The 18,900-nt window shown below is 52.3% G+C and overlaps 3 protein-coding genes across 7 annotated transcripts in view; 2 read left to right on the forward strand and 1 right to left on the reverse strand.

Annotated features, from left to right (window-relative positions):
* The window catches only part of Majin (membrane anchored junction protein), a 33,530-nt gene extending 27,952 nt beyond the window's left edge, over window positions 1–5,578 (forward strand). For all 4 annotated transcript variants that reach the window (XM_036205246.1, XM_036205239.1, XM_036205264.1 and 1 more), the window contains exons 9-11: window positions 3,270–3,342; window positions 4,380–4,488; window positions 5,268–5,578. In XM_036205246.1, coding sequence (XP_036061139.1) covers window positions 3,270–3,342; window positions 4,380–4,488; window positions 5,268–5,313 — 228 coding nt within the window. In that variant the 3' untranslated portion in view covers window positions 5,314–5,578. The remainder of the gene's footprint in view (window positions 1–3,269; window positions 3,343–4,379; window positions 4,489–5,267) is intronic.
* Window positions 5,579–7,749: 2,171 nt separating this feature from the next.
* Gpha2 (glycoprotein hormone subunit alpha 2) lies at window positions 7,750–9,807 on the forward strand. Of its 2 annotated transcripts, XM_036202776.1 has the most exons (4): window positions 7,750–8,730; window positions 9,038–9,137; window positions 9,241–9,425; window positions 9,513–9,807. In XM_036202776.1, the coding sequence occupies exons 2-4, from the start codon at window positions 9,038–9,040 to the stop codon at window positions 9,612–9,614; spliced, it is 387 nt and encodes a 128-aa protein (XP_036058669.1). In that variant the 5' UTR covers window positions 7,750–8,730; the 3' UTR covers window positions 9,615–9,807. The 2 variants fall into 2 exon arrangements, with proteins under 2 accessions (XP_036058669.1, XP_036058662.1); XM_036202769.1 differs by having other exon boundaries at window positions 7,750–9,137.
* Ppp2r5b (protein phosphatase 2 regulatory subunit B'beta) lies at window positions 9,804–17,623 on the reverse strand. Its single transcript, XM_036202756.1, has 14 exons — window positions 17,255–17,623; window positions 16,398–16,843; window positions 15,545–15,741; window positions 14,736–14,837; window positions 14,485–14,577; window positions 14,225–14,355; window positions 13,045–13,104; window positions 12,838–12,946; window positions 12,446–12,499; window positions 12,330–12,380; window positions 12,101–12,220; window positions 11,152–11,279; window positions 10,868–10,969; window positions 9,804–10,569 (listed from the first exon to the last, which is right to left on the reverse strand). The coding sequence occupies exons 2-14, from the start codon at window positions 16,594–16,596 to the stop codon at window positions 10,422–10,424; spliced, it is 1,494 nt and encodes a 497-aa protein (XP_036058649.1). The 5' UTR covers window positions 16,597–16,843; window positions 17,255–17,623; the 3' UTR covers window positions 9,804–10,421.
* Window positions 17,624–18,900: the final 1,277 nt, after the last annotated feature.

An 18,900-nucleotide genomic window follows, 5' to 3' on the forward strand; every position in this document is an offset into this window, starting at 1 on the left:
AAAGCTCTGTCAAAACAGAAAAACAGGAAGAAACAAAGGAGCCAAGCCTCTAGAGCACTGACGGGATGTCCCAGTGAGTTTTGTTCTGTTTGTTCTGAGACAGGTTTCTCTGTAGCTTTGACTGTCCTGGAGCCCACAGAGCTCCGCCTGCCTCTGCCTCCTGAGTGCTGGGACTAAAGGCATGTGCACCACCACCCACCTGTCCCACTGACTTTATTTGCTTTGATTTTTATTGATTTTGGGGGTCTGGTCCTTCGTTTAGATGTTCATATGTTGGCTACTTCTCCATTTTAAGGCTCCTTTCCAATAGCTGTCTTCAAAGTTGCACATTTTTTCCCTCTAATAGTCACCTCCTTCCCCTTCCCAGGCCCACAGCATGATCAATTAAGGAGCAAAGAACTGCCCTATGCATTCACTCAAGACACTGTCCTGTGTCTACGGTGTGCCAAGTACTTGGGCTGTCATGCTTCTAAAGCTCCAGGAAGGTCAGGCCAGACAGCCACGTATCTGTGTGCTGTGTGCAGGGAGCACTGTGTACCTAGTGAATACAAAGAGGTCATGAGGAAAGAGTTCCCTGGGGAAGCTGAGGCCCTTGAGGAGCCTAGGCCAAGAGGAAAGAGTATGATGCTTTTCATGCCTGCAGGCCAGTGCACACAGAACTTAGGGTACAGCGCTGAGAAATGTTACTGGACAGACGAGCATGGGCTAGACAGTGATAGGCCTTAAATCCACCAAGATCACAGGAATTACCTAAAATATTTTTGAGTAATGTAGCAATTTCATTTCCAGTCTACCGTTTTGTCACCTGTGGGCATACTGTGTGCCAGGACACCCAGCACACATGTAAACCTGGCTGCTTGTTCTAGGAGTTATCAGTTACTCGACTGTGCCCTTGGGATCTAGACTTCTGCCTCTGGGAACAGGGTTAGAAGATGGGGCCCCAATTTTGTGTCACAGCCCCACAGCCCACTAAGATGTTAGGTAGAAAGCTGGCTCCTGTGTTCCCAGCCTTTGGAGAGGCAAGAAGAGAGATGAGAAAGTACAAGAGGGGTACATGAAGCTCTGGAGAACAAAGTGCTCTACACAAGCAAGATAATTGCTGTAAAGGAGCATTTCCCTCGCACTATCCTCCGTACCTTCCTATTCTTAGTTTGACACATCATCTCCCACAAGAACAGTACCCACAGCTTCTTACTCAACATAATTACCTTTTCAACCTGATTCTGGGCTTAGAGAAAAGCTGAGCAAAAGGAGCATGTTTATTGATTTTGACTCAACGCCCAAAGACAGCCTCTATCACAGACTCTGTTCCCAGGGAGAGGATTTCTCCTAAATTAAGGTAATCACAGTGACTCTCAGTGCAAGCCACTTGAGCTGGAAAAATTGAATTTGCTCCTATGGTTCAGTGCTTGGCATCCCCCACCCCTTTGTGGGAAGTTTGGGTATAGGATCACATACAGCACAGAGGACTGTGCGTGTCTGAACACATTGAAAAGCTTTTGCAGAGAATGCTTAGAAGAATACAATACTTGTCTCATGAGAGATGTTTGGGGAAGAATAAGGAAGGGAAGACCCTTTCTTTTTGTTCTCTCAGATCCCAGACCTAGAGACCCAGACTATGAAAAGATTAAAGGACAGGAGAGAGTAGATCAATGGCCCTGATGTGGACCAGACTGCTCACAGTGTGTTCCCTGCGTCTGCCCCACTTCTCAGCAGTACTGGCCCTTAACTGTCAGTGGCATTCAAGGTGTGACACCCACTGTCTTTCTCCAGTGGCACCACAGTCTCAGCTGTGTCTTTCCTTCATTACAGCTTGTGCCTGTACACTGCCTTCAAGGGAAGCCATCCTTCTTGTAAGAGGAGTCTCCTTGTTTCTGGGATGGCCTTTTCCCTCTGATCCCTTATGCCCAGCCCTCATGGATACTGCTGTCTTTGGTCATCTCTACAGCAAGATTTAAGTCCAAAAATCATAGTTTCCTTAAATTTATAAGAATTATTATTTCATGGACCTAGAGCTAGGCCTTCTAGGTCCTTCCTCTCTGTCCAGGGCAGGAGGTGAGAATGCTTTTCCTCCTCCCTGCAGCTCCCTCATACCTATATGGGAACTTGAGCCCAGGCCTACCTACTGCAGACCTGGATTTCAAGGGTTTAGGAGGAAGCTCATCTCGGAAAGATGTACTGTTCTAACTTGAAAGTATGCTTAGACTAAGGGCCAGTGCTGACTCCCTCAGGACTTACTGCAACTCTGTCTCCCCGTCACCCTGTACAAATTCTTCACCAGAAGCACAGCCTGAATAGCATACATGCTGTTGTGCACTCAGGCACTCGGGCTACGCTTGGTGAGGACAGGCCAGCTGGCAGATATTCTAAAGAAAATGTATGCCTATGTTTCTGAGCATCAGAATGTTTGCTAGAAATGTGGACCTGGAACCAGTTTGTGGGATGTCCTCTTCAACATACAAAGGAGTTTCTACCAAGCAGTGACATGTGGAGAGATATAAGATTGCATTGCAGCTGGGCAGTGGTGGCGCACGCCTGTAATCCCAGCACTCAGGAGGCAGAGGCAGGTAGATCTCTGTGAGTTCAAGGCCAGCCTGGTCTACAAAGTGAGTTCCAGAACAGCCTCCAAAGCTACAGAGAAACCCTGTCTCGAAAAACCAAAAAAAAAAAAAAAAAAAAAAAAAGATTGCATTACATTATACAGGCTGTTCAGCTGTCGTGTTTCCACCATGCCTGGCTCAGGCTATGCTGATTGTATTTACCCAGTATGGCACTGTGCCCTTTTCATCATGTCTCTGCCCGGAAAGCCCTGCTCTCCCTGACCAGCTCCTCACCCCAATTATGACAAAATCCCGTTCATCCATCAAAGCTCCATCCAAGTGTCGCTTTCCCTGTGAAGCCTTCCTTGAAAACTACCACCCACTTTGCAGCCATAACACCGCAGACTCGTGGGGCAGCCTCACCACACTGGCTTGTGGTGTAGCCATGTCCATGGACTGAATGTGTCTCCAAAATGACATTTGGTTCTTCAGGTTTTAGCACCAGCAGGTTCTCAGCAATTGGGGTGGAGAGGCGTGCCCAGGTGGCTTGTTCTGAGCTCCTGCAGCATGCGGCTTTAGAGGGACTGTGTTAGGAAGCTGGACTGAACAGAGTGGCCCTACAGAAGGCCGTGTAGGACTTGGCCTGGCTGTCAGAAGCCAGTAGCACCCAGATTACAGGTCTTGTAGGATGAAGTATTTTATCCTTGGCCTTTTTTTTTTTTTTAACAGAACAGAGAAGGAGAAGCTCAGCAAGAATATCAGGATATGCTAGCCTCTGATGCCACTGACGTCCAGGAACAGGGTAGGTTGGGGCGATTCTTGTTTGGTGGGAGGTTTTGTTCTTTGGGACAGGCTCTTGTGGTAGAGCCCAGGCTGTTCTCTAACTCTTGAGATTATAGGCACGAGCCACCATGCCCAGCCTCCCCTTACTTCTGACAGTGAACTCAGTAGTCCAGCAGTTCCCAAACATTTCCTAACAAAGTAGGAGGGCTCAAAAGGAAGTTGGAAGGGATGTGGTTCCCTCTTCTGTGGGGTTGAAGAACTATTTCTGGAAAGCACTTTCTCCTCTTCCCCTGGGGCCTCAGCGTTAAGGTTGAAGGTGCAGAGACTGGAGCTGGAGCTCAGCTGGTAAAGTCCTCACCTCACTTGCATGAAATCCTGGGGACAGTCCCCAGCACCTCACAAAACCTGGTGCACACCTGCAGTGATTCACTGCATAGCAAGTTAGGGGCTAACCTGGGCTGCATAAAACCTTGTCTAGCCGGGCGGTGGTGGCGCACACCTTTAATCCCAGCACTCGGGAGGCAGAGGCAGGTGGATCTCTGTGAGTTCCAGCCTAGCCTGGGCTACCAAGTGAGTTCCAGGAAAGGCACAAAGCTACACAGAGAAACCCTGTCTTGAAAAAACCAAAAACAAAAAAACCTTGTCTCATAAATTGACTGTATAGACAGGGGCTATGCAAGGCCTGTGAATGCCCAAAAAGGCATGCCCTTCCAGCTTTCTGATCTCTTACCCAGCACAAGGACTTGGAGTGGAATGCAATTATTCAGATGCAGGATGTGAGCATGTGAATTACTGGACAAATTGTGGTTCCTTGTAGAAACATGTCTGCTCTGGTGGATGGCTGAGGCTTGAATTGTGTAAATATCTCAAGCCTGACTTTGAAAATACACCCAAGGACAGAATAGAATTTTACTGAGCTGAGATGAAATTGGAAAGGTCAGAGCAAACATTTCACCTGGCTCTAAATAATTCCTGGCGTGTGCCTGCCCTGTGATCTCTCAGATTCAAGGAGCCTGTGGGCCAGTCCTTTTCCCTGCCTGAATGTTTTCCTTACAGATTCTAAGTTGGGGCACAGCCTGCCAGAGCTTGTTGTCCCTCCACTGCAACATAGCAACCCACCACCACCCAAAGAACCAAGAACCAGTGGCTTCCTTGCGTTTCTAAGGTAAGACAGAGTGTTTTGCCTTCAAGCTGAAAAGCAACCTCTAGGCCCGTTGCTTCCTTGAGTCTTGGGCAGGGAGAGACTAGAGGAGCAGATTCTTTACTGTGACTTCTCAGTTGTGTCAAAGATAGATGGTGGGAGTAAAGTTGAAAACAAGGGCCCTAATTCAAAAGACTGCATGCTTGCTTGTTTGTTTGTTTATCGAGACAAGGTCTCACTACATAACCCTGACTGGCCTGTAACTCACTGTGTAGACCAGGCTGTGCTCAAACTCAGAGAGCTCCTCCTGCCTCTGCCTCCAGAGTGCTGAGATTAAAGATGTGCGCCATCACACTGGGTTCCTTCCTTTTGGGACAGGATCTCTCTTTCGAGCTTGGGCTGCCCTGCTCTCTGCTTGTGTGTGCAGTTCTCCCCACCTTGAGGTGCCCACACAAGCCTGTTTCACAGTGTTGCTTGAACAGAAACATCGGTCTTTCTTAGGTTATTCAGATGGTTTGAGTCTAGAATGCTTCCACTGTCCCCTCTGGATCTAGGTGTGTGTACAGACTCATTTTTGTAGAGAACACTGAGCAAATCTGTCTATGTAGAGCTCAGCCACCCTACTGTGATTCTTTTCTATTAATCTAATCTAATTTGGGTACCTTCTCAAATGCTGTTTTGGACCTGAATTTCCGTTCACTGGTTCCTCAGAGCAAAATGCCCCAGCTAATGAAGCACTAATGGGAGCCAGGGAGAAGGAAGCAACCTCCTCAGTCTCGGACTCCTCTGCTCTCTTCCCACAGCACTCTCCTCCGGGTCCGGCATTTCTTCAGGAAGAGCTGGCAGTAAGCCTGCCAGGCACCACAGCACGGTGGTGTTAGTCGGTCGGAAAAAGGACTTTCTCTTGCGGTGGCTCCTGAGCTATACCAAACATCATTTGCTTTAGTTTCTTCCTGTTTTAAATTTTTTTCTTTTGTTTATTTTTGAGACAAGCATTACTGTCAAATCACCTAGGCTGGCTTCAGGTGCCCCATCTTCCTGTCTCGGGCTCCCGGTCTGCACCACCACGCGCCATCCTTTTCTTTTTTCTTTCTTTCTTTTTTTTTTTAAAGATTTATTTATTATGTATACAATATTCTATCTGCATGCTAGAAGAGAGCATCAGATTTCATTATTGATGGTTGTGAGCCACCATGTGGGTGCTGGGAATTGATCTCAGGACCTCTGGAAGAGCAGCCAGTGCTCTTAACCTCTGAGCCGTCTCTCCAGCCCCCTCCTTTTCTTGTAATTCCTGGGTTATGGGGAAGAGGGCACTGGACCGAATCCTCCTATGAGTTTGTCCTGTTGTTTGCCTTTGTTGTTGTTTTTTTGATTTGTTTTGTTTGTTTGGTTTGGTTTGGTTTTCCTATTTAAACTACTAAGGATGGGGCTGGAGAGATGGTGGTTAAGAGTGCATATTGCCGAGGACCTGAGTTTGGTTCTCAGTCCCACATCAAGCAAGCCACTTCCGTCAGATCTGACACCCTCTTCTGGCCTCTGCACTTGCACACCTCCTCCCGCTCCCAAAGTTAGAAAAACAAACCGGAACAACACTAAGGGACAGCAAGGTGGCTTGATGGTAAAGCATCGACAGCCAAACCTAATAACCTGAGTTCAGCCTCCATATATGCACCATGGCTTGTACAGTCACACAAAATAGATGTAACTTCAATAAAAATTAAACCACTGAGGGAAGAATTCCACGGCCCCAAGTTTAAGTCTTTTGTCTCTAGTGCTTAGGATTCTAATGCCAATAATTGTTCACGATGGATTATTGATTGAACTTGATGAAGCAGAGCATGAGAGACCGGAGAAGTGTTCATAGACCTTCTCCCTGGTCCCGGGTTGTTGCTTAGTGAACCACATGGATGTTCACCTGACCTCAGCTCTTATGTTTTGTTTTGTTTTGTTTTGTTTTTACCAGAGGTCAGGAAATAGGGTCACACAAGATTCACTGGCCTGAGTCCCACTGCCTCTAAGAAACACTTTTTTTTTTTTTTTAAGATTTATTTATTATGTATACAGTGTTCTGCCTGCATGCCAGATCTCATTACAGATGGTTGTGAGCCGGGAATTGAACTCAAGACCTCTGGAAGAACAAGCAGTGCTCTTAACCATTGAGCCATCTCTCCAGCCCAAGAAACACTTTTTGATTTGGTTTGTCCCCAAAGGATAATGCCTCAAATGTAAAATGCCCCCACCTGTTTTTCCCTCTGGTTCCTTCACAGGAACACAAAGTAGTCCATCAGTGTAACTGGAAACCTGTGCAAGTTAGGGCCCCTGGAGAAGGCCAAGGACCAAAGGACCATTTAGAGAAGCGTTGTGGACTTAGGTGGCCTCAGAGAACCAAGAGAATAATGGATGGAAATTTAGGAGAACTCGTTTTAGCCCTGAACAGACTTAGTGAGTCTGATATTAGAGCGGACTACTTGTAGGTATGAGCCTTGCCACCTCAGGTCTCCAGACGGGCTGTCGCATGCCAGAGGTCCTAACGGGAAGCCTAGGGCGAGAGTGCTAAGGTCCTCCCAGTTCCTTTGCTAGGCTGCCTCTACTTTGACAGGGAGAAGGGAGAAGTAGAGTGCTCTGGGTGGGCCTGCCAATCAAGGACCTGGGACCTGAGCAGGAAGACACTGAGAGGCAGGCAAGGGTGCAGGGACAGGCGGATGAGTAACATGGACACCCCCAGTTCCTCCCAAATTCTGTTTACCACCTTCGTCCTAAGACCCCAAGCTGCTGCTGAAGGGTACAGCTTAAAGCCTGGAGACCTGAGTGCCCACACTGACTGGGACCAGCTTACCAAAGGACCTTGGTGGCCCTTTCTTCTCATCTGGAGAGCGAGAGGTAGGATTTGAAAGCTGAGGATCCCTTGAGCTCTGGCAGGCTGTGGACTGCCTCTTCTTTGGAACCAGGCCAGTGTGGTAGTGGTCTTAGAGGGCTGCCTGCAGCCCATAGACACTGAGCTGGGCCTTCTCCAACGTCCAGCTAATGTTGGCTAAGGCTTCCCTACAGTGTTCTGTTTGGGTTTGGGAATTTGGTTTGGTTTGGTTAGTTGGTTTCTGGGTTTTTGTTGTTGTTTCGTTTGGTTCCCCTGCCGTCAGGACAGTTTTTCTCTGTGCAGCTCTGCATGTCCTGGAACTCACTCTGTAGAGCAGGCTGGCCACAAACTCAGAGGTCCACCTGCCTCTGCCTCCTGAGTACACCACCACCACTTGGCTTATTATTTTTTTTTATGGTGCTAAACCTCAGTTCAGTGCTCTGCCACTGAACTACATCTCAACATGTCACATTCTTGTCTCAGGTGTCATTTAGCACCATGGAGAGAGTGCAGGATATTTGAACGTGGTGTTTAGTAGGTAGCCTCTCCTCCAAGACCAGAGCTGGACGCCACAGATGTGCTGAGATTGGGATTCAGCTCTGCTTATATGGGTCCGGTCCCTGTTGTTTCAGGGACTAGGGAGATTCTCTAGCTAGGAATTCACACTGCAGCTGGCCACCTGAGGAGAAGGCATTCACAGGGTACTACTGGGAGACTGGCATGGCCATACCCCTAGTCTGCCACCAAGCACGCTTAGGTGCCCCCACTGGTGGGACACCCCTTGAACAAATGTATCTTGTTCTTGGGCTGGGGATGTAACTCCATTGGTGGAGTGCCTCCCTAGTATGCACAAGGCCCTGGATTTGACCCTGAACAACATAAACTGGATATGGTGTCTTATGCCTGTTATTCCAGGACTTTGGAGGGTGGAGGCTGGAGGATTAGAAGTTTAAGGTTGCTTCTGAGATTCATGAGATTATGTTTTAAGAAAAAGAAAAAGGTTGCTCTTTAATCCCATTACTTTGCAGTCACTAAAAGGCAGATAGGCAACAGGACTGAGGATAGTTTTTAGACAGAGAATGGCTGGCCAGGGAAGTCCTGCCCAAGCTCACAGGTGGGAAGAGAGCCCAGCTGCACACATGTCACACTGGGCCACTCCGGAGCTTGCCTCACTCCCTCTAAGTACTCTACCCTAGAGAAATGTCAACGGAGACTGCTCCCTGAAGAAACCTCAGCTCAAGGTCCCCAGGTGGGACTGCACTGAGGCTTCAGGCTAGGAGGGGCCTGAAAGCTGATATCTAGGAAGGCGTGGCTCTAAAACACTGGCAAATAAAAGCCCGGAGAGCCGGCACCAGTTTGGAGACCAGCAGGAGACACTGGGAGTCTACGTACAGCCTGTTTCTGCTGGACTGGTGAGCTGCCATAGCAGGAGAGCAGGTGGAGCTGGGGAGGGTAGAGGGTTGTGAGCCAGGCCCTTGTTGGCCAAAGCTGCCCATGGAAAGGGAAGAGGTTTGTACCCCAGATGGGATGGGACATTCCAGGGAAAACCTGCACAGAAGGATTCCAATTTCCATCCAGAAATGGCTACTCATACCGTTTCAGAGTAGCCCAGGCAGAGCGGCACATACCCCACACATTCCGCCAAAGACAGACAGGCTAGACCTCACCAGTCAGAAGACCCCGCAGCCTGGCCTCCCCTTCCCACCCTCTCTATTTCAGATGCCCATGGCACCACGTGTCCTGCTCCTCTGCCTGCTGGTCCTGGCAGTCATAGAAGGCCATTGTCGGGAGGCAGCCATGCCAGGCTGCCACTTGCACCGTGAGTAACTCTCTAGGAAGAGCGGCCTGGGGACAAGAGCAGAGGTGTCCCACTGCACTGGGATAACGCAGTCTTCACAGGCTGCTCCCTTGTCTCCTTCCAGCCTTCAATGTGACAGTGCGAAGTGACCGCCATGGCACCTGCCAGGGCTCCCATGTGGCACAGGCTTGTGTAGGACACTGTGAGTCTAGTGCCTTCCCGTCCCGGTACTCCGTGCTGGTGGCCAGTGGCTATCGACACAACGTCACTTCTGTCTCTCAGTGCTGTACCATTAGTAGCCTGAAAAAGGTGAGGGGCCTGGGCCTGATGGGGGCGTGAGGGTGGGGACCCAGGGTGGGAGGGGATGGGAGCAAACTTGGGTCCCTCCTCCAACAGGTGAAGGTGTGGCTAAACTGCGTGGGGAGCCAGCGAGGGGAGCTTGAGATCTTCACTGCCAGGGCCTGCCGGTGTGACATGTGCCGTCTCTCCCGCTACTAGTCCCTGGATGGCCAGGCTCTGGTCCTGCCACTGACATGCTGTGGGCGACTCTCTCAAAGAAGGGGCTGCTCCAGCTCTGACCCTCTTTAGAGCCAGCGAAGATGGGCTTTCCCTCCTTTTACCCGGCCTTCAGAGCAGTCTCACAGCTACGCTGTCCTTCACGCCTGTCCTCAATAAAGCAGGCAAGGCTTGAGTTTCGCTCTTTATTAAGTCTGCCCCCTAGCCAGGTGAAGGGGGCAGACCATGATTACTGTAACCCCCCCTCACCCCAGGACAATGTGAATCTCTTCTCGCCTGTGCCCTCACCCCTCCCCCTGCCCAATAAATAAAAAGGGGACAAGGAAGTACAGGGCAAGGGAGAGGAGAATGTCCCTGGACAGTGTCTTGTTGAGGGTGAGCTGGGCAGAATAAATAGACTGTGCCCCCATGGTGGGGATGAGGAAGGCCTAGCCAGGCTGAGGCAGGCCAGGCCAGGTGCTGAGTGCCCATGCCCCAGACAGGAGCAGGGATGGGAGCCCAGCTGTATAGGGCAGGGGAGGATCCCTGATGGCAGCTTCCCAGTCACATAGTTGCCCTGGTCTAGTCTTGCCAGAATCTTGCCACAAAGGCCTGAGAGTTCTGCTGCCAAGACTACCATCTTCCATTCTTGGCCCCCCACCACCATGAAAGCTGTTCCCGTGGGGCTGGCAGGGAGTCCTAGAACCACTCTGGCAAGGCCACGGGGAGGCATGGACCTCACGGGGCCCCTGGGCAGAAGGGATGGAGGGGCTGATAGCTCTGGGTTTAGCTTCTCCCTTCTAGATTTGTCTAGCTCTGAGCCCCGCTGGCAGCCACCTGGGGTGGAGGCCGAGGGAGCGGGGCTTCCTTAGCCCCTTGGGTCCCCTGTAGCCGGCGTAGCTGCAGTTCCTCCAAACCTCGCCATAGCTCCTGCCGTTCCTGGGCCTTCTGCTGCTCCCTGGGGAGAGAAGGTGAGGCAGTTCTTCCTCTCCCAGCTCCCTTACCACCGCCCCACTGTAAAGTGACTAGGACTCACTCCACGGGAAGTCTCGGCTTAGAGGGGAGGGGAGGAGAGAAAGAGGAAGAACTGGGGCACTGGTACAGGGAGTGAGAGCAGTTGGTGGGCAGCCCCCTGCTGGAGACGGTGAGCTGACGGCCCTGGGATGGGCCCTCTCCATATTCCCTCTAGCCTGAGGGTCTGATTCCTTCCTACTTGTCTGCCCGTCCCCGTGGCCAGCCTTCTACCCAGGACTCACTGCTGTTTCTCCAGCTTGTAGGAGGCTGTCAGCTCATCGAACAGCTTTCCATTCATCTCCATGAAAGTCTTGAGCACGTTGTAGATCAGCGATACGATGGTTCTGGCATAGTCAAGGAGGTGTTAAGGAGCTTAATGAAATACCATTCTGCTCATCCCTGGTCCCTGACCACTTGCTCTTTTCCCGCCCTTTAACATCCTGACATTTGCTCCCTGTCCACTAGGAGTGGTCCTGGGTAGTGGTGGTGCCTGTCTCCAAGGGTTGGACAAAGCTTGGGCACTCACTGATTCCAGTGCTCCTTGGACACTTGGTAGAGGGTCCCAAATACCGCAGGCAGCACAGTGTGGCAGTTGTCCTCAATGAGGCTCAGGATGTACTCGTTATTCCAGAAATACAGAGCCCGCTCTGCAACCTGGGCAGGTGAAGCAATAGAGAGGGCCTGGTAATGGCTTTTGAGTGGACAAGGTCTATTTCCCATCCTTAACCCCCAAACCCAGATCCTCCGGCCTCCACAGCCCATTCTGAGGGTTCCTCTGACCCACAGGGGGCCAAATGCAGGAGAGAAAGGAGCACTGGTCTCATAGCCCACATCAGCAGTCCTGGCTCCTCCAGAGCCCACTGCACACGTGCGGCCTTGTGAGGCATTCAGCTCCTCAGCCTCAGCTGTGTGAATGGGGCTAAGAATACCCATCTCCACCAGCTGTTGTCAGAATGGAATGAGTTCCTGTACTTGAAGGTGTTTTAAAAGTGAAATACCAGAGCCATCGTGAGGAAGAACCAGCTCCCACCAGGTTACGGCTCCTAGGAGTGGGGGTGAGTGTACCAGCATGGGGAACTGAGCCTTCTCACAGAAAATGGGACCAGTGAAGTCTCAGGTTACCAAGGAAAGAAGGGGGGCTAACAACCCTGCAGCCCACTTTGTGTCAGTTTCCTGATGTGTTCACTGCTATGAGCGCCTCTTCTGTCACCACACTACGAAGAGACTATTGTTGGCCATTTTATAGTCAAGGAAACCCACTTAGACTCAGAGAAGCGCTCCTTCCAAAGCCTCTCGGCCAGTGGAATACAGATCTGCAGTTTGACCCTAGGTCTCATGACCCAAGGCCAGCATCTCCATATTATCAGGTCTAGGGCTGGAAGAGAAGCTGAGGGAAGAGGGGACTACGTTAGGCCAACTTTGAAACTTTGCCAGGCTGTGCCCCTGATCTGACTCCACCTGCCTTTGGCACATACCTGGAAATGGGGGCTAGAGACACAGCGAGCCACCTGCTTGAAGAGGGGCTCCTGGATCTTCACAAACTGGGAGGGCTCGATGACATCAAGAATCTCTTCCATCTCCCCCAGGAACATCACCTGGGGAGAGGGCAGGCAGCAGCTCACGTTCTCCTAAAGCATGCACCTGCTCGCCTTCTGGAAGCTGAGCCCTCCCACCCACTCTCAGGGTTGTGAGAGCCCTTCATACCTCCTTCTGGGTGCAGGTTTTAGGCCAGTATTTGAGGAGCCCCCGGATAACCTGTGGGGTGGAGGGGGAGTCAGATACACAGATTGAGAGGCCCGCCTTCCCTCCAAGGTACTCACATGCTCCGTCAAGGTGGCATCCTTCTCCAGGAACTGCACCACACAGTATGCCAGCTGCAGGGCCAGAATGGAAAGAAGGAGCCAAGGTCAGGAAGGGCCAGAAGCCAAGAACTAGCTGCCCAGGACGGCATGCCAGGTCTCTGCTCATTAGTGCCTTCACACTCTTGTTCGCTGAGCACTTACTGCTACTCTGGACTTAAAGGCACCAAGCGCTCCAGTGCCAAGCAGCACAGAGCTGGTGTCTGAGGTCAGCTCTCAGGTAGAGGAGACTGAATTAGCAGAGACTCAGAGGTAAGATAGGATGCAGCAAGGGTCAATCTGACTTCCTGGCCCCACAGGCAGCCCTGAGTGTCAGCAGCACCTGCTGCTGCAGGGCCAGGCCTGGGGCTCACCTGGGCATGAAAAACAGACAGCGACTTGACAGAGTGCAAGGGGATCAGGACTCGAACCAGGAACTGCTTGTGCTCGGTCTTCAGGGGCAACGCAAAGCCATTGATGATGCTTTGGAATGGACAGAAGAGAGGAGCAGGGCTCATCCAATCAGCCCCCCAGTCCCGACTACCAGAAACCCAGCTCTAGCCAAAGCTAAGGAGAATTACCTTCCTAAGATCTCCAGCAGCTCGGCCACACCGTTGAAGTGCTCCAGCTCATAGATGAACCTGCAGGAGAGGAGAAGAATCTAGAGGGTGGGAGCTTGGGACAGGTCCAGCTCTCCATCAGTCTTCCTGCCAGCCACCCTGACTCACCCCACATAGCTGTCCAATGTTCCCCAACCCACAGGAGTGCTCCCTTCCTGGCGCCCCAAACCAGGCCCCACTGAGTCCACACCCACAGGCAGTGTCTTGCCCAGCCCAGCCATCTCCGCCACTCTGTCTCAGCTCAGCCTCTCATCCGTGAGACAGCCCCAGTTCATTCCTTCCCGTCCCTAGCACTTCTTACCTGATGCCCAGCCAGCCAGCCAGGCAGCCAGCAGGCACCCAGCCTAGGACCTTCAACCTTCACGCAGTCAACCAAAGCAACGACAAACATCTCTGCCCTGCACTGCAATTCCCGAAATCCCCCCTGGCAGGCAGGGCATATGAAAGCCATTACAGAGATGAAGCTGAGACTCTTAACTAAAGGCTACTTGCCTCCAAGTTAATAAGTGAGGAAGCTAATGGACTCTGAGCTCCTAGAGAACGTGGATCATGTCTCCTCTATTTTATCACTAGAAACAACAGCTAATATTTCAGAGGCCCCACCTCAGGCTAGGAGCTATGCCAGGTATTTTGGACGCCCCATATGACTTCATCTAAAGAATGGACCCACATTAGCACAGGCAGTATACCCACTTCAAAGAGGGAAGCAAACAGAGAACTTGAAGGTTTTGCCCAAGTTCACCCAAATACTTGAACCAAACTCACATATCCAACCATAGTCTCAACTACAAGGTCACTGGGCCTTCCAATGCTCAGTGGAATGGTGCTTGGTACATGTTTGTAGAAAGACCGATAAGGATCAGAAGATCTAGATTCTATATTGCACTGGACTGCCCTGTCCCTCTAAACTACTTAATTGGCCTCTATTTTCCTATACTCTTACTTGGCCTCTATTTGCTCATCTGTAAAATGGAAAGAAAACTCATTCTCTGCTGACTTCACAGGCTTTGTAACATCAATACTATACGTTGCAGAGACAGAACTTGGTAAACATACAGTCCACACAGCCTGGTAGTCCCAGCAGGTCCCTCCTTCCCTGCCTCCCTCCCAGGTCTCTGCTGAGCAGGCAGCAGCCACGCACCGGAGGAAGATGTGGTTGCACTGTTTGCGGATATAGGCCCGGAGACCCAGGAACTTGCCGTATACCCGATGCAAGATGGTCTTGAGGTACTCACGTTCCCGAGGGTCCTCACTGTCAAATAGCTCCAGGAGCTGTAGGAGCCAGGGTTAGGGTAAATAAGGCCAGATGTCAACCCCTATCTTTTCCCATCCTATCCCCATGTTCCCCAGACATTCTGTGCCTGCTGCATGGTACCACCCAGCCTGGGCTCCCCAAGTCACCATCAGGACAAACTTTTGATCCACATATCTCTTGGCCACAGAGGGCTGGAAGTCTGGACTCTCCAAGAAACGCAGGAAAAACTCATATACCAGCTGGGGGTGGGAGACAGACCAAAAGGTGAGTTTAGTTACAGCCTCACCCACCCCCTACCTTGCATCTCTCAGCCAACAGTCAGAAACTACACAAACTCTGCCCCACAGCACTCCAATCTCCTCTGAAATGCAGACCCCCGCTCCCCAGCCCTTCACACCTGTAGATGTGGCCACGAAGGCTCAAGGTTGGGCTCATCCTCTTCAGGGTCAAATTCAGGGTTCTCACTGGGTGGCAGGGTCCGAAAGATATTTACTGATATCTGGGGGGGGGGGGGGGGGGAGGCAGGGTTCTTTAAGGATGAGACCTTGGAGGCAGAAGTTTTGGGAATTCTCAAAGTTCTCTGTATCCCAGGCAGGTACTTGTGACCATCCTACCTCAGCCTTCCGAGTAGCTAGGATTATAGCATGAACACCAGCTTGTAAAACAAGCACTTTTCAAGTACACTGAGTACATGGGGCTTGAACCTGGCCGTGCACTGAGTTTTACCACCAGCCCTTTCCTCATCCAGTTCTCCTGGACTGACCTATTCCCCAGCAAGCAACTCTCCCCTCTGGACAATCTTTACCTAAGCCAAGGGCTGGGGACCCAAGGGTGGCTTGACACAGCCCGGGGTGGATATGATTCAGTGGGGATGATAAGGTTGAAAGCAGTGAGGTCCCCAGGCATTTAGGGCCAAAGAGTTTCTGGTTCAGAGAAACTCCTGAGCGGGTTTCACAGAACAGCCCATGCCTAAGTCAGGCCACGGAAGACAAGTGGTTCAAAGGTCAGGTCCCCGAGGCCCAGCTCACACAGGTACAGAACAACGGAGAGAAGAAATCCTGAGTGGGTGCTTGGCAGCAGTGGGGCTCAGTGGAGCTGGAAGCTTAGTCCTTGGCCAAGCTGAAGATATGCATTAATTCTTCCCACAGGGAGCCTAGTGGTAGACTGATGGGATTCTTGTCCCCTGAGGCTGGGCACAGTGCTTACCATGCGGATGATGTCTGGGTAGACGGGCTCAATGAGGACACCCCGGGTGCTCCCCACACATTCCACCAGTTCATTGAGGGCCGCACGCTTCACCTCCTTCCCCTTGAGGTCAGCCACACAGTCCAAGAAGTCAAACATCACCCCACATTGGGCCAGTTTCCGGCTCAGCAACTCATGCAACTCAGAGGCTGGCACATCTAAGGGGAGGAACCAGGAGACAGAGCCTGGACAGTAGCAGCTAGGACTCTGGATAGGGGTGCTTCTCTTCATCCCTCAGGCTGACTGACTTTCATACCGGGCACTCTGGTACACCTACCAAACAATTCTAGTCCCATCCTTCACTCCTGGGAGGTTGGGGGTAGGAAGGTGGTCCTTTTCTCTGATCCAGGATCAGAGACCTCATCATTTTAAAGCAAGACCACAAATTCTGGATATACAGTCATTCTCCCAGCCACTGCCTCTCTCCTAGGTGGCACATGGATTTATGAGCCAAAAGTAGAAAGCAGGGCAAAAGTAAGGTTGGGGGGATGTGGTGATCACAGGGAATCATGCCAAGCACCTATTCCAAGAGCCAGGCAGCTGGCTGGGCTGATAGGAGCCTCCTGAAATGTAGGCTGTGTGCCCCACCCTTGGCCCTTGCCTGCCCCTGGCACCACTTCCAGATGCCCCACCTCCGGAGATGACAGGCCGGTCAGGCCATGCGTCAGCAGAGGGCTGGAGACTGGGGGTCAGTTCCAACGGAGTTCCTAGCCTACAAGGGTATCCAAATTCTACCTGACATGTTCGTCCCTGGGTCCTCCCCTACATTGCTTCCTTCTAGGCTCAGGTACCTCAGCATGAGGCAACAGCTCACCTTTGAGCAGGGGCAGTGGCGTGAGCTCTTGCTGGTTGCTCTGATAGCGGAACTGAGAAGAGCTGTGTGAGCGACGGGGACGAGCCCTGCGGAGGGACCGGCGGGAGAAGCCGTCCACCTTGTCTGGTGGTGGCACTGGAGACAGCCCTGGGGAGGAGGGGCTTGTGGGGGTGCTCGCAGGGGGCAGCTTCGTCTCCATGGCCAGTGGGCAGCCGTCAACTTTTCAGAGCATGCGGGACTCCTTGTAGGTCTGGAGAAAGCTGAGTGAGGCCACACACACTAACTGGGACCCATCCTGACCAGCGTGTTGCGGGGCCACAACCACAGTCCTGACCCCCCCAGGGCCTCTGCCCAGTCCTGGGGGGGCAGGCAAGGTAGAAAGGCAATGGCTCAGGTCTTTCCTGGGGGTCCAGAAGAGTCCAGTCAGGGTTCCCACGCTGGCTCTTCTGAGAAGTCAGGTTAGAAAGGTCAGCAGGAGAGACAGAGAGAGCAGGTGGGTTCTTTTCCAGAAACATCCCGTGTGCTGCAGCTACTCTCCCACTTTCTTTCCTTCATCCCCCTGCTAGGTCCCCAAGCAAAGGTGCAGTCATGTCCCTGCCTTCTTCCAGACCCAAGCTCTAAGTAGCCCCTCCCCAAATACGGCCTACTTCTACTCAGGATGGGGACTCTGTTTAGCATCTCCAGCTCCTTACAGCAGTGAGACTCTCCTGCTCCACTAATGCCTCCCGGCCCGGTGCACTCATACAGAAATGAGGGTCCTGTTCTCATGCACCCCCCTCTAAACCCTAGCATCTCTCCTTGCATCCCGCTCCTTCCTGATCTCCAAACCTCACCGTGGTAGTAGGCTACACACTCACTTCTCAGAAACCCAGACTTTGGTCGCCGACCCCTAGAGGCTGACTCGGAGGACGGGGCGGCGGTTCAAGGGTCCTTAGCGGTGGTTCCGCCGCTCGGGGCGCTGGGGCTGGGCGGCGGCGCTCCTGGGTTCGCTCCCGGGCTCTGGGGGTGCTGGAGCATGCCCCCAGCTCAGCCCCAAAAGGGGCCGCGCGCTCGGCGGGCTCTGGGCTGGACCCCAGCAGCACGCGATCCACCGCAGCTATCTCGGGACGCAGACCCGCGCGGTGCAGCGCAGCGGGAGCCCCGGCTCGCTGCGCACCGGCACCCGCCGCCCAGCTGCTCAGGATGACATCAAGTCACCTCCCCCCTCCCGGTCCGCACCTCCCCTCCTCTGGGGGGGCTGCGTCAGGGAGGCCTCGGGGCCGCTGGGAAATGTAGTCTGCACCCTGCTTAAAGGGAGAGACCAGACATTACGGGTAACCCCGGAGACAGACGCCGCACTCCCGGGACAAAGCTGAGGCTTTTCAAACCTGCAGCAGAGTGGGACGGACTCCAGCTCAGAGCTGGACTCCTGGGTTCTGCAAGGGACACTGTGTAGGGAAAGAAGAGGACTCCGGGGTCGGAACCTGCTAATGCCAGAGCTGTGGCAGGACACAGGCCTAGCATGATGTGCCAGGACCACAATTTGGTCTGGGCCATCTGTGCCTCAGGCTACCCCCAAAGGAGCCCCATACTCGGCCCAGAATGAAGCCGGATACTTCCAAACCCTTTGAATCCGGCGTTGGAGTGGTTAATAGTCGGCTTTGCTTTAGCGCCTGCTGGGAGGGGTGTGGTTCACTAGAGAGTCCTGGGAAATGTAGTCCATCCTTCGGGCCTGCAGTGCCCCTCCTGTCACTTGCTGTCTATGGTGACATCATGGCCTATAGTTTAAAGGGCCAGCCTTGGGTTGGCAAAGCATGAGGACAGAAGGTGCTACCCTGGAGTTGCCCCCACCCTAAGGCAACCGGACCTCCCACCTCCTCTGGCTCCTGTGCCCTGGGGAGTGGAGCATTCTTGATTTCAAACAAACAAACAAACAAAAAAAAACAAAAAAACAAAAAAACAAAAAAACGTTGCTGGGTATCCAAGGCTCAGCTGTGTTCCAGGAGTTTGGCATTCTGGCCAAAAGTTCTCAGCCTGCATCCCTGGGCCCCCTTCATAGTAACTGGACTCCAACACTCTATTCCCTACAATGACTGTGAGATCTTCACCCCGAAGTTTTGTCAGGGTGACTAACTGGTCCATGCCGAGCAGCAATTAATGAGCCTGGACAATGGGGTCAGGGGAACTGGGATGCCTTTGGTCCCACCCAGCTTTGGGTCCTGGTGATATTTAGTGATGCAAAAGAAGCCCGAATACCCAAGAGGTGCCCACCTGTAGAGCAACAGAGAGCAGAGGCCTGGGTTGACGATCACAATTCAGTTGGGCTAGAATGTAGGATTCCATCACTGGAGACCCAGTCAGGACTCCCTTTGCTTTTCATCTGCCAGGAACCCTCTAAACTACTACATGGCCCACCTCTGAGGCTCAGAACAGGATTTTCCTCCCCTTACTGCCTAATAATAAGTTGGGGGAACCAGATCCACAGAGCTTCTTACTGCCAGACCAGGACCCAGAGGCCCAGACA

This window comes from Onychomys torridus, chromosome 1 (genome assembly GCF_903995425.1).
Source record: "Onychomys torridus chromosome 1, mOncTor1.1, whole genome shotgun sequence".
Taxonomy (NCBI): Eukaryota; Metazoa; Chordata; class Mammalia; order Rodentia; family Cricetidae; genus Onychomys; species Onychomys torridus.

What these genes read in the sequence shown, in the direction of transcription:
- Gpha2 (XM_036202769.1), top strand. Translation starts at nt 8,813, where the DNA reads ATGGAAAGGGAAGAGGTTTGTACCCCAGATGGGATGGGACATTCCAGG. An exon ending in GCCAGGCTGCCACTTGCACC is followed by an intron (nt 9,138 to 9,240) that starts GTGAGTAACTCT and finishes GTCTCCTTCCAG; the next exon opens with CCTTCAATGTGACAGTGCGA. An exon ending in CCATTAGTAGCCTGAAAAAG is followed by an intron (nt 9,426 to 9,512) that starts GTGAGGGGCCTG and finishes CTCCTCCAACAG; the next exon opens with GTGAAGGTGTGGCTAAACTG.
- Ppp2r5b (XM_036202756.1), bottom strand. Translation starts at nt 16,596, where the DNA reads ATGGAGACGAAGCTGCCCCCTGCGAGCACCCCCACAAGCCCCTCCTCC. An exon ending in TCTCTAGCCCCCATTTCCAG is followed by an intron (nt 11,280 to 12,100) that starts GTATGTGCCAAA and finishes TCACCTGCCCAG; the next exon opens with GTTGCAGAGCGGGCTCTGTA. An exon ending in TACAAGCTGGAGAAACAGCA is followed by an intron (nt 10,570 to 10,867) that starts GTGAGTCCTGGG and finishes TTCTCTCCCCAG; the next exon opens with GGAGCAGCAGAAGGCCCAGG.